The sequence below is a fragment of the Gossypium hirsutum genome, chromosome A04 (genome assembly GCF_007990345.1).
Source record: "Gossypium hirsutum isolate 1008001.06 chromosome A04, Gossypium_hirsutum_v2.1, whole genome shotgun sequence".
Lineage (NCBI taxonomy): Eukaryota > Viridiplantae > Streptophyta > Magnoliopsida > Malvales > Malvaceae > Gossypium > Gossypium hirsutum.
The window spans coordinates 87,455,715-87,469,300 of record NC_053427.1 but is presented as its reverse complement, the minus strand read 5'-3'; the positions used below and the strand labels follow the sequence as shown (position 1 = coordinate 87,469,300).

General features: G+C 30.6%; 1 protein-coding gene across 1 annotated transcript; it reads right to left on the bottom strand.

Annotated features, from left to right (window-relative positions):
• Nucleotides 1-3,609: 3,609 nt before the first annotated feature.
• LOC107938753 (berberine bridge enzyme-like 18) lies at nt 3,610-5,407 on the bottom strand. Its single transcript, XM_016871987.2, has one exon. It carries the CDS (start codon nt 5,379-5,381, stop codon nt 3,798-3,800), a length of 1,584 nt encoding a protein of 527 aa, XP_016727476.1. The 5' UTR covers nt 5,382-5,407; the 3' UTR covers nt 3,610-3,797.
• Between the last annotated feature and the right edge of the window lie 8,179 nt (nt 5,408-13,586).

Here is a 13,586-nt window from a genome sequence, read left to right as displayed (position 1 = left end):
TAAGGCACATGCATGCTCATTTGTTTGGATCAACTTCACCTATCTTCCATTTTTCATCAAAAGAACATGAAACAACAACCATTTCCTTCATTTTAATTCATGACTAAATGCTCACAACACAACTAAAAACCAAAATATGCTTCAAGAGTTAAGGTAGAATCAAGAAGAACTCATGAACATCAAGATAGAAGCAAACTCCCATGAACTTACCTTCAATTTTCTTCCCCAAGTGACCGAACATTCAAGAGCTTTCTCCTCTCCTTTCTCTTCTCTAACTTTAGGCTATGATGAACAAAGATGGACAAAACTTTGTTCTTTTCACCCCAATAAAATTTCATATTTCATCCATTTAATTTTTTAATACAAAAGACATGAAATGCCCATCATGGAACATTTACCTAAACCATTATCATAGAACATGTACCTAACCCATTATCATGGAATATTTACCTAATCCATTAACATGGAACATTTACCTAACCCATTATCAATTTGTACCATGAATTATGGATATCAAGTGCTCATATTGTCTACAACAACATGATGGCTGGCCACTTCATGTAAAATGGGAGGTTTGTCATGCAAATCCTCCTATTTTGCACTCCTATTTTTTTGGCCACTTCAATTTAGCCTATAGCATTTTCAAACATTTTCACATAGGTTCTATTTCATAATTTCACCCCTTTTTTTCTTATGGAACAAAAATTAACTAAAATTGCCGGGTTCTATCTTAAGCTTGGGCCTTCTAGAGGCCCACTAACATAATTAAACCTATGCCAACATTCACAAAATTCCCGAAAATTGGGGCGTTACAATAGTGATCACTTTATCTTTTCTTATCATATTTGGCTACTTCATTTATTTATTAATATTCAAGAAATTAATTTCACAATAATCAAATATATGAAACCATAAATCATGTATTTTTCACCAAGTAAATTGTTGTAAAGAGGCCTTAAATCTCTTGGTGAAACTGGACAATATATTTGCTATTTGTCATAGCTTATTTTCAAAATCAGTACATGAATTTAATTTTTTTTTCATTCATGTCAAATAACATTATTTTTCTCAACACACCTTATATATACAAGGGTGTAACATATACAGTCATATTAAAAGACCATCAATTGTCCAATTAACTATAAAATCATACATTTATTCACCATGGGCATTATCAATTATTTTCTGACTATGATCAAAATCATGTTCATCGCGTAAATGGGTCAAATAGCATTCATATTGTTATTTCATACTCATAATATTTTTTATTCATGACTTCCAAAGTGAATTTCAAAATTTACTACATCTCAAATTTTATAGAATCGTGAGATTATGGATCATATCCAAGCCATGTATAAAAAACCATATGCACCATTATAAATATGCACAATATAATCTCGATTTTAAATATATGATTATCACGTTATATATTCTCACTAGAAGATTTCATAACAGAATAATGATATTATTATATAAGCCAATTTTTCCACTATTCTACATTGATTAGAAAAATTAACCATACATATGCATATAACTTAATTAATTTCTAGTCAAAATCACTTCTAGTCCAAACTGTATGATATAGAATAAAAAATGTGCAATCATATATAAAACTCGTTTAGCTTAAGGTTACTTAATAAAAACAACAACTAAATTTATTTATATTATATGATCATCTACAAACTTTGATTTTTAACAATGAAAATGATGTCTCATCAATATTATCCAAATGTTGGTCACTAATATCATTATTTAAATAAATAAATAATATCATATATCAAATTGAATATCATTAAAAAGAAAGAATAATGTTGTACTAAAAATTTCACTAAGAAATTGGATGGAATGAATTAAATTAATTCAACTCCAACCAAACAACTATATATACTGTACCAATAAGTACATAAGTGCCTTTTGAAAAGTCATAACTTTTCATGTATGGAAGTTTACAAAATAGACATGGTTTTTTGGATTTCAAATCATCGAACAAACTTGTGTTTTTGGCTTAAGGCACCAACTGAAACATTATTTCCTTGCATTGCTTAAAATTTCATTAACTTCTTTCTTTCTCTTTTTCATGATTGTAAAAATATATGCATGTCATATATATATATTATATTTATGTACCCATCAGAATCATGCATCTTAAAAAGTCATGCATACAATGAACTAGTATTTGATTTTCTACAACTTATAACACTTTGTCTTAATGTGACTTAACTTCTTGCAGTAGCCACATGTTTTGTCTCGATTCCTCAACTTTGATGTTTTCTTGCTTCTTGCAACCAAAAACCAAGGCTTGCTCATTTGACTCGCTATCCGAACTAAACTCATTGTCAAGTCTGCCTTTGGTCAACAAGTTTCGCTTCGCTTCCTTGAACGAGAGTTTATCTCTACTATAAATCAAGGTCTCCTTGAAAAACTTATACGAAGGTGGCAAAGAGCACAATAATAACATAGTCTGATCTTCATCAGCTATATTAACCTCGATGTTTTTAAGATTATTCAAGAGAGTAACAAATTGACTCATGTGACCCTTAAGGTACTCATCTTCGGCTATACGAAACGTGTAGAGGTGTCGTTTCAACACCAATCGATTTGCCAAAAACTTTGTCATGTATAGGGTTTTTAACTTACTCCATAAGGTTGTTGCAATTTTCTCTATAAACACTTCCTGCAATACATTATTTGTGAGGCACAACTGAATTGTTGACAAAGTCTTCTTATCAAGCTTATCCCATTCTGACTGATTCATATTTGTGGGCTTTTTCCCTGCAATGACCTTCTTCAGGCCGTACTGAATCAAAATAATTGTTATTCAGACTTGCCATAAACTGAAGCTTGTGATGCTATTGAACTTCTCGATATCATATCTCATTGACATCCCTGAATGAATTGATTGTGTAAAACAAGCCAAGCTCTAATACCAGTTTGTTGTGGATCGATACGCAACAAAAAAGAGAAAGAAAATTGGGCACACAAATATTTACATGGAAAACCCCCTATGAAGAGGATAAAAAATCACAGGCAAAGTAGGTTTTACTTAATAAGGAAATAACGAAGAGCACAAGATGGAGATAATCATAACAGAAAACTTTGAATCTCAAAAAAAAAAAGTTCTCTAGCTAAAACACGAAATTCCGTTAAACTCTCTTAATCTTAATGTGATGAAGATATGTTGAAATTCTAGGGTTACTAAAACCCTTTTATATGTTGAAATGAGTGTGAATATCTTATTAAAATATTTCGAGGATAACCAGAGTTTGACTGGGAAAAGAAACCTGATTTATGTGGGAACACGTCGCCATGTCACAGTGTCCCGAATCATCTCACCACGATGTCATCCGTTGTCGTGACATCGAAAACCTCCTCGTCACGATGTCATCGCCTATTGGGGGTATTATGTTTCTAAAGTCCTCGTGTTGTGACAGGGGTAACGATAAGTGCCTGAAAGGGTCTGAAAATGCGAGGTACACCCCATACCTATTACCTTATTCAGATCCTTTTTTATTGTAATTTTTATTAAATAAAAAAATTAAAATGACAAGCCATGTGATTCAATCCCTATAATGCAGGGACCTTTCAAATACATTCATCGCACAAAAACTATTTTAGAATAAAGACAAATTTATAATTTAATTAATACATTGTGCACTAAATTATTCATCATGACATATATAGTGACAAAGAAACAAATTATTTTTCAATATAGTGTTACTTTTCACCCAAATATTATTTCATGTTTAAGAAAAAAACTCAAATCTTCAACCCTGACGACCTTTCTTCTTTCATGGAGATCAAAGAGGAGGGGTACTTTGCTCGTTTCTAAAGAAATTCATTGGATCAACCTTGGTCTTTATCTGCACCAATCTTTTAAAGTTATTCTTGAAATATTTAAGACCCCAAACGCTAGCTTGTTCGTAACTTGTGTAACCAACAATGTTGTTAGTTCCAAGATCTAGATCCTTGTAATTATAATATGCTTCTCTCGGAGATTTCGAAGCATAACTGGCCATATAACTGTAGAGTCTTCGGATCCAGCTTATGTACCTTCCCGCTTCTGCTTCATTTGTCCATTGGACAATGTAAGTGGATTCGAACAAGATGCCTGCTCTATGTGGGTAAGGTAATTCATTTTCCCGGATTTCATCCATTCTGCCTCCGAAAGCCTCTATCATCGTTATAGCAAAGTCAGCTTCTTCCTCAAGAAACATGTTCATGAACCCTTCGATTCCAGTTTCAGACATCGGTTCCCTGACGAAGTCCGTTTTGGCTTTGAGGCTTGATACTGGAAGAGCACTTCTATTAAGCAAAATATTCACGGGTTGAATTGGAAGTCCTCCAAAGTAAAGAATAGATTGAACCCAACTCATTTGGGTACAATTCTCTTTGGCAAGTCCTAGCTCTGGAAACTCGTGTTGGATCAATGGAATCAACTCATGAACCCCACCAAGAAACATGCCCCTAAAACCAGCTTGAACTGTTTTCTTCCCTACTTGACTGGAATTCACCTTCATTACCCAAACAGCCGTAAATAACTCATTGGGTAACTTGTGAGCAATGTATTGCCATCGATGGAAGATTTTGGTTGCATTTTGTTCCAAGTTCTTGTTAACTGTAAACACAGTTACAACAGGTGGAACAGGGACTAACTTTACTTTCCAAGCAAGAACAACTCCAAAGGTATTTCCTCCACCTCCTCGGATAGCCCAAAACAATTCTTCACCCATGGATTTTCGATGAAGAACCCTTCCATTAGCATCAACCAATTTAACATCAATTACATGATCAGCAGCAAGACCATATTTACGGCCCAATATGCCGAATCCACCCCCACTTAAATGCCCACCAATGCCTATAGTGTGGCAAATACCAGCAGGAAAGCCGAGCGTCTGTGTCTTCGAAGCAATCCCATAATATAATTCACCTGTAGTTGCACCAGATTGAACCCAGGCAACTTCATTTTTTGTGTCAACTTTAACATCTCGAAAGTTGACCAAATCAAGGACGACAAATGGAACTTGAGAAACATAAGAAACACCCTCAACATCATGACCACCACTTCGAATCCTAAGTTGGAAGCCATGGTTTTTGGAACAATAAATTGTTGATTGGACATGGGATGTTTTGAGTGGTGTAATAATGGCATAGGGTTTAGGGGTGGTGGGTGTAGCGAACCTAGTATTATGAATAGAAGCATTCAAAACTGATGAATACGAGGGATTATTTTGGGTGTAAATAACTTTAGAAATAGTAGAAGAGTTTGATATACGAAGAGAAAGGCAATGAAGGAAATCTCCATAAGGATGAGCTAAAGTTGCCCCATTCAATGACAATATCACAATAAGGAATGAAAGCACAGAAAGTTGAAGGACCTTCATGTTCTTAAGTTGGTTGTGAGTATGGAAATGTGTTACACTTATTTATAACTAAGTTTGACAAGTTTTATATTTATTATTCCATTTACTCTGTCAAAGTCTACTCCTAGGGAAAACCAAAATGCTCTAAACAATACCAATTTTCTTATCACCGTGTTTAGCATGGAAGTTTAATTTAAAAAGGCAGATAATTGAAATTTAAGTTTGACTTTTTGTATAAACAAATTAAGTTTGACCTCTTCTCTAGAAGGCATATAATTAAGTTTGCATTAGGAAATAGGGACTTACTTAAACAAGATGTAATTATTTAAGGGTTTTTTAAGCATATTAGGGTAGTTGGAATGTACAGCATGCAAGTATATAAAAACTATTAAAATTTCATAATTGCATGTTTCTTTATTTTGGATTTCACCAGATCGTTCTGAGTTTTATTATAAATAATGAGGAAATCTTTGGTTAGATGGAAGGCCGCACTCTACCAAATTTATATGATGATAATTAAAGATATGATAATAACGTAACATATAATAATTATTATTTTTTATAACTATGGTTGAAATTCTTTTTTTGATACACTATTTTTTAATATGCATATATATCCTTCAATAAAGAAAATTTTCTTTTATGAATTACGATAACAGGGTAAAATGCGACTAGCATGATTTAAACTATTTAAAAATATCTATTAAAATTAAATAAAATATTTTTTTATTTTTTTGTTTTATAGTGTAAATAGGTGTATTAAATGAAATAAAATTATTATGAATTTCAATAAATCACCATTGCGATGAAATTCTTGAATTTTCTCAAAAATTTTGAAGTTATTTATTATTTTTATTCAATTCCAATAACCTAATTTTTATTAGAATATTTATCTTTAAAAATTTCTTTCTCCAATTTAATATTACCCTTATTTTTTGGGCTATTGGATATTATTATCATTATTTTCGTCAAAATTGGGGGGCGCCACAGCTACTTAATTAGGTTTTAATAATAAGGAGAGGGGCGCACCCAAAGAGACCAAGTCCATTGTTAGTTGAGTTTTATTTTATTTTATTTTATTTTATTATTACTAGTTAAATTTTAATTTTAGTCTAAAATCGATAAAAATATTGAATTATAAAATTTAATAAATAGATAGGATCATCTTAATATTGTTTTTGGTATCGTTTCAAAAAGGGTCATTATTTGATATTTGAAATAATATATAATTGGCAAAAACGTTTTAATCCGTAATCGGGATGGTTTGTTTGGTCCGTACAATTAAAATTTTTAATTAGAATCTGAATTTTTATATATGATAAAGTTGTTAAAAAATTAAATCGTACTTAATCCAATAAAATTTACACATTAATAAACCATAAAATTCTATTACAAAAAACCTATATAAACCATATTAAAATAATCTTGTACTTCTTTTTTGTTATTTTATTAAAGGGTTTGTTGAGTTTGAGAATTATCTTTGTGTTTAGATATCTTTAGGATTAATATATATTTGTATAAATTTAATAATTTAATAAATTGTAATATTAAGCAATAACCTTTAATGAAAAATATTATTAAGCAATTTATATAGACTTGACTCGACTTGAAGGCTTGTCTAAAAAAGTAAGAAAGTTTAGGTAAAAATTATAGGCTCAAAAAATAGGCTTGGGCAAAAAGATAAGGCCCATTTAAAAAACAGGCCAAGTCTTGGGTAAGGCTTTTTTGGCCCAAGCCCGGCCCTGCTTGAATATGCAAAAAAAATTGTTATTTTTTTACTATTTTATTGCTTTTTTTCCTGTTTTGTTGCTATTTTGCTATTGTTTCACTATTATATTGCTATTGCATAAATCTTATTTTATTGTTAATTTTGTTATTATTTTAGAGGAATTTGCTTGTAAAGTTGCACCTATCTTAGTGCTATTTAAGTATACATATTTAAAAATATATATTTTTTCAATTTATTGGGAAACATTTAATGTTTTTAGTATTTTGGATGTATTATATCTTTTTTTTAAAATTTATATAATAAATTAATACAGGTGGGTCGAGACTGGATTTTAGCATTTTTATCCAGACCAGGTTTGTGTAAAATTTTAGGCTCATTTTTTGAACTCGTGCCTAACAAATAGGCCTAAAATTTTAATTGAACCTGGCCCAACACACAAGCATCTCTAAACTTATAATATTAAAATAAATAAATAAAAAATGTTTCTTCATCAAATAAAAAAGTGTAACGCATATAATGTAACTCATGTACTCTTTTAGTGTTTAATGCGTCTTTTTTGAATAAACTACACCATTAGTCATTAAACTCTGGTTAAGTTTTCGTTTTGGTCACTTAATTAAAAAAGTTATAATTTGGTCACTAAATTATTTGAAAGTTTTCATTTAAGTCACTAAACTATTCAAAAGTTTTTATTTAAGTCACTGAATTTTTTTTTAAAGTTCTACTAGCAAGCTTTAAGCTACAATTCGACTATCAGTACAGTGGATCAATATCTATAAATGAGTAGAAGAACATACTTTAGATCCAAGTCGATTTGACAATCCATGCCAGAGATCAAAGACAAAAGTTGTTTGAATTTTGATTCGTAGATTCCTTATATCTAAAAAAAATTCATGAAAAAAACTGAACTGTAGAAAAAAAGGGGAAAGAGAGCTTTCGATTGGTATAGGTAGTGCAAACGGAGAATGTCATATAACATTGATTTTAACAATCTAAAGACTTAAACGAAAACTTTTGAATAATTTAGTGACCAAAACGAAAACTTACCCATAATTTAGTGACTAATAGTGAATTGACCCTTATTTTTTATTAAATATGATGAAATGATATTAATATAATGATTAAACTGGAAAATAATATAATTATTTTATTTAAAAACATGGGGGTTAGGTAAGAGAATTACCCCCATTTGTTCAAGTGGTTAAATTGATATGTTAGTCCTTCCTCAAAAATTATAATTTAATCTCTAAGTTTTTTTAATATAAAAATTATGCTTTAGCCCCTCTCAAATTTTTTTAGTTTTATTTTGTGCCCCTAACACAAAAGTTTGGCTTCGCAATTTAACATTTGTATTTTTAATATGATTATTTAAAAATGGATAAATTACACCATTAGTCTCTAAATTATGAATAAGTCATTGTTTTGGTCACTTGACTAAAAAAAGTTACAATTTAGTAGTTAAAGTTTTCGAAATTGTTTTTGGTCATCCAATTGTTAAGAGGCACTTTTTTAGTTGGTAATAAAAATTTTAGTTCTCAGCTTTTATATTTTCTTTTAATTTGGCACTGTTTTTATATATAAATTATAAAAAAAGCACAAATTTATTTTTAAAAAATAGAAAATTCTATATAAAAATTCTAGAAAGTAAAATATTGAAAATGTTGTTGTTGAAGAACTAATATTAATGAGGAATAAAGAAAATTATCATTCAAAAAAAATTAAAAATAAAACAAAACCAAAAAAAATGTTAGATCATTAAAAGTTTCTTCAATGTTTCTCGGAACTAAATTAGTAATATCTTCAAGTCAAGTTCTATGCCCTTGAAAAACATCTAGAACTGATATTATAAAAGGTTGTGAAATTGGCTTTGATGCCATTTTTTTAGCAAAAAAATACAAAATATATCACAAAAATTTCTTTTTCGGACTCAAATCAAATTTTTAATCTTTTAAATTATTTTTTAAAACCCAATTGTAAAAAAAATAATTATATTTTGAATTTCTTTTTTCTTATAACGAAAAAGTTATGTCAAAAAACAGAAGAGGTAAAAATAGAAAACCAATAATTTTAGATAATGTTTTTGTCTTTATAATGTTTTTTTAAAGAATAGGCATTGCATATTCCTATACAAACAATACATAGAGAAAATATGGAGGATCTAAAAATAATTTTCCCTTATTTTATCTATTTTTAGATTTTTTATCTACAAAACTTTTACCATATCAATTAGAAAAAGTGCTATTTTATAATCGAGTGATAAGAAAGAAGACAATTTAAAAAATTTAATAATAAAATTATAATATTTTTAATTAAATGACCAAAACGAAAAATTACACATAATTTAATGACTAATTATGTCATTTACCAAATGAATTAAAGTTGCAGTCAATATAGTGTACTTAATAATTTAATGAGTGGTTGTGAACTTAACCATTGGAATATATGACTTGTATTAATTATTAATTAAATAATTAGTCCTTTCTATTAGATAGAAACGTGAAACAAACCCACTTTAGAAAGTAAGTACGACAAAGACAATTACATAAAATTCAGATAAAAATTGTCAAAGGAAATTATGATGGTTGATTGGCATTAATTCTTTGAGTCAACGGTTCTATTTATTCATTTATTTATTTTTGAAAGAATTTAAATTGATGTTGTAGGTAAATTGAGCCGTGACGATTATTCCAGGTATTGATAAAGAACAATGAATAACACATGATATATTTATATGGTTCATTTTTTTGTCAGCGAGGTATTGTCTAGAAAAATAATTTATTATCTTAACACCTCGTACAATAAATGATTATTAGTTCTAACACTCACTAGATTATAATCTCGTTTTTGTACTTAATATTTATATCACTCTCCTCTAAGTAGGACAAAACAAGTAGGACACTGATTTTACATTTAATGCACTCATAGAAAACGTTCAATGAAAAAGAACAAGTGCTCTCAATTCATTACATCATCTATATAAGTCTCCTCAATATGTAAGGAATTGAGATTAGTTGACTTACTAGATCAATTACAACCAGTCTTCTCATTAAAACAATAAGATAATCAGCGCTAAGAATATCTTCAATAAGTTTAGGATAAGTCTTGAATCTTTAGGATATAATTCCAAATTTAATAGATCCAATTTCTTCAAAATAGAGAAATCAATTTCCTTAATCCAATCCAAGCTTGATGAGTCCAAACAGTGTCAAAAAAAAAGTCAAAAGGCTTTCTAATGAACATCAACGTCCACAACTTCTTTTGGGTAAGAAAACTAATCCCTTCTTTTCGATTCCTTTAAAATTGTTTCTGAATTAACTGTATTTGTTGACACATTGAAGGCAAGAATCCTATCTTTACTCATGGCTTGACTTCTAATTGTACTTAAATTGTGCTTGTCAAAAGCATGGTATCTTTATATGCTAGTGCAAACTTTCTGTTGTAGGCCAATTTTAGCCCATTTACATCAAAACCCAATTTAGCCTTACCTAACCACCAAAATTAAACCCAAAATATTAACTACCCAAAGCCCAATTTACATCAAAACCCCAATGGCCCAAACCCTAAGCCCAAATCAAAATAAAAAAACCCTAGCCCACAACTTAAACTTTTCTCAACTAAATCTTAGCCTTTTCCACCACCAACTCCACTAGCCACACCTTTTCCACCACCAAATCCACTAGCCACACTTGCTCCATTACTTACTCCACTAACCACACTTGCTCCACCACCACTTGTACCTACAAATGAAGACATAAACAATAAAAAAAATATTTTGTAAATGACTATATAAGCCTTCTCATATTTTGTATATGGGGGGATTTTTTTTTGGAGAGTTTTGGGAGAGAAAGTTATTGTAAAGGATTTTGGAGAGGTTTCTTTTTAAAGTAATCAAGGAGAAGAGTTATTGTAAAGGCTAGTTTTTGGAGAAGCTAGTTTTTTTTTTTGAGATTAATCAAAGATCAAAGCAAAAGAGGTTTCTTTATCTATTCTCATTTTAAGTTCTTTGTTTACTTATTGTTTTCCTTTCAATCTTATTTTGTTTCTTTTATACGAAAGTAAAAAATAAAAGGAGGAAGCTTACCCATTTTTACCGAAAAAGTTTTTTTGAGGTCCGGCTGCCGTGTACGGTGGCGCCGGCGGCGGTCCGGCGACCGGACGATGGCCGGCCTTGTGGCCGAAAATCACCCACCCTCTCCCTCTCTCTTTTTTGTTATTATTATATTTCTGAATATTATATTATATATATTCTTTTAATATATTAGGTATATTTTAAATTCTATATTACGTATATATATATTTATACTATTTTATGTATATATCTTTAATATTATATTATTTATATATATTTGTTTTTCTACATGTTATCTTATGTATATATCTTAACTATATTATGTATGTATTTTAACACTATATTATGTACATATTTTAATATTATCACGTATTTATTTTTTATATATGTACATATTGATGTAGTATTATTAATAGTATTGTTTTTTTAAACATCATTATTATTTCTAATATATATTATGTACATTTTTTATTCTATTTTATTTTTTTGTCAATATTAATTATTATTATTCTAATATTTGATATTTAATATTTTATATTTTATATATTTTATTATTCACATCATTATTCGCATTTTTTTGACAACAATATTCTTGGATTTTTTTACTATCATTTTAAAAACTTTTACATTTTAATTTTAAGAATAAGACAATGTACCGATTTTAACATTAAGTCATCGATTTCATCGCTATGTTGGGTGAAATTAATCGGCTCGTGTTAAAAACGGGACGTCCTTCTAAAAAAATAAAAAAACTTGCAACTTCTCATTTCATTCAATCGGATCACACTTAAATGTCAAATTGAATTCGTAATTTTGAAAATCAAGACAACATGTGTTTAATAAGATACCAATTTTGGGCGTCGCGAGGGTGCTAATACCTTCCTCGCGCGTAACCGACTCCCGAACCCTAAATTTTCTCTGGATTTTAACGTAGACCTAAACTCAGCCTTTTATTTGTTTTAATAAGAGATCTAATAGGTGTCCGATCACACCTAGGAAAAAGGATCGGTGGCGACTCCCTGTTTATTTCAAAAATCAAACGTCAAATTTCAAACTTTTTTCAATAAATCGCCACAATTAGCGAGCAATCTAAGCTAAAATTTTTACGTCGCTACAGCTGGCGACTCCACTAGGGACCCTTTTTAAGAGTCGAGTCGAGTTAAGCATGTGTTGTTAAAATTTGCAAAAATTCCTTGTTCAAAAACATATTTAGTCGTGATCCTTAAAATTTTAAATTTGGAAGAATCATTTGTATCGTGTTGTAAATATTTCCTAACTTGTTTATCATCCGTTTTTCAGCTCTAAGTTTTTACGATTCTAGTTTTTAGTTTTAAATAAAGAGAAAAGGTTTGCAAGTTTCTCCCCACACACCGTGCACTTGCATTTTCGCATAACATGAGCTCTCAACCCGGGCCCCGTCCGTTTAAGTGAAAGTAAACGCTATGCCTTCGTGAGTTAACTCGTCCCTCCGCACAGGCTAGTGAATACTTCGGGATACATATGACTTATGCTTCGTGAGTTAACTTGTCCTCCGCATAGGCATAAGTAAATGTAATCCCTCGAATTGAACTCGTGAGTCTGTGATAGGCTATGACCGAGGCTTCGTACTAATCTTAGCAGATGACAGTATGGACAATTCGAGTACCTATCTAGAACCAAAACCGCATATAATGAACCATACGGGCCACCTAACTAGAGCCATGACGAACCTCCGTCCGTTTAGTAGTTACCAAAATAAGTGCATGGGAGGAACGCCTCTTGCCTTTTGCATTTTCACTTTCTATACAAGGGGATTGGGTCTATTTAATAAACTAGATTTGGGTAGTTTGATTCGTTAAATTTTCCATAATTTTTCTGTCTGTATTTAATTACTAATCAAGGTTGTTTGTCTTTTCCGTATTGTTTTCATCATGCATTATAGGCATCATATTAGAAAGGTGTTGACTAAAGATCGGTTGCCAAAAAACGGGTTTCTAATGGAAGAGTCAATTATACAAACAACCGAGAAAAATGCCGTAGTCTGAGATTGGTCTCTAAAACTCAGAAAGAAAAAAGAGATAGTCTAGTGGAGGGATGTATTGCCAATCTGCCCGAGCACGTAACTGTGAATGTTCGCCAGAATAACCTTGAAGATTTGGTTCTGGTTTGGAATCAGTGGGACTCAGACACTAGGGGTATCTTTACTGAAAGATATGGGGACATAGCCAACTTGATTGCTGTCAACATAGACGAACGATTGATCCAAGCCATGGTCAGATTTTGGGATCTAGCTTACCAATGTTTTACTTTCAACCAGGAAGACATGACCCCGACTATAGAAGAGTACGCAGTTCTGCTTCGTATCGATGACGTACAATCCTATAAGATATACGTGAAAGAACTAAGCCGATGACCTTCAAGAAAAAGTTGGTGAGATTGACAGACATGA

Excerpts from the sequence above, each read along its gene's own strand:
- LOC107938753 (XM_016871987.2), bottom strand. The coding sequence starts at position 5,381 with ATGAAGGTCCTTCAACTTTCTGTGCTTTCATTCCTTATTGTGATATTG.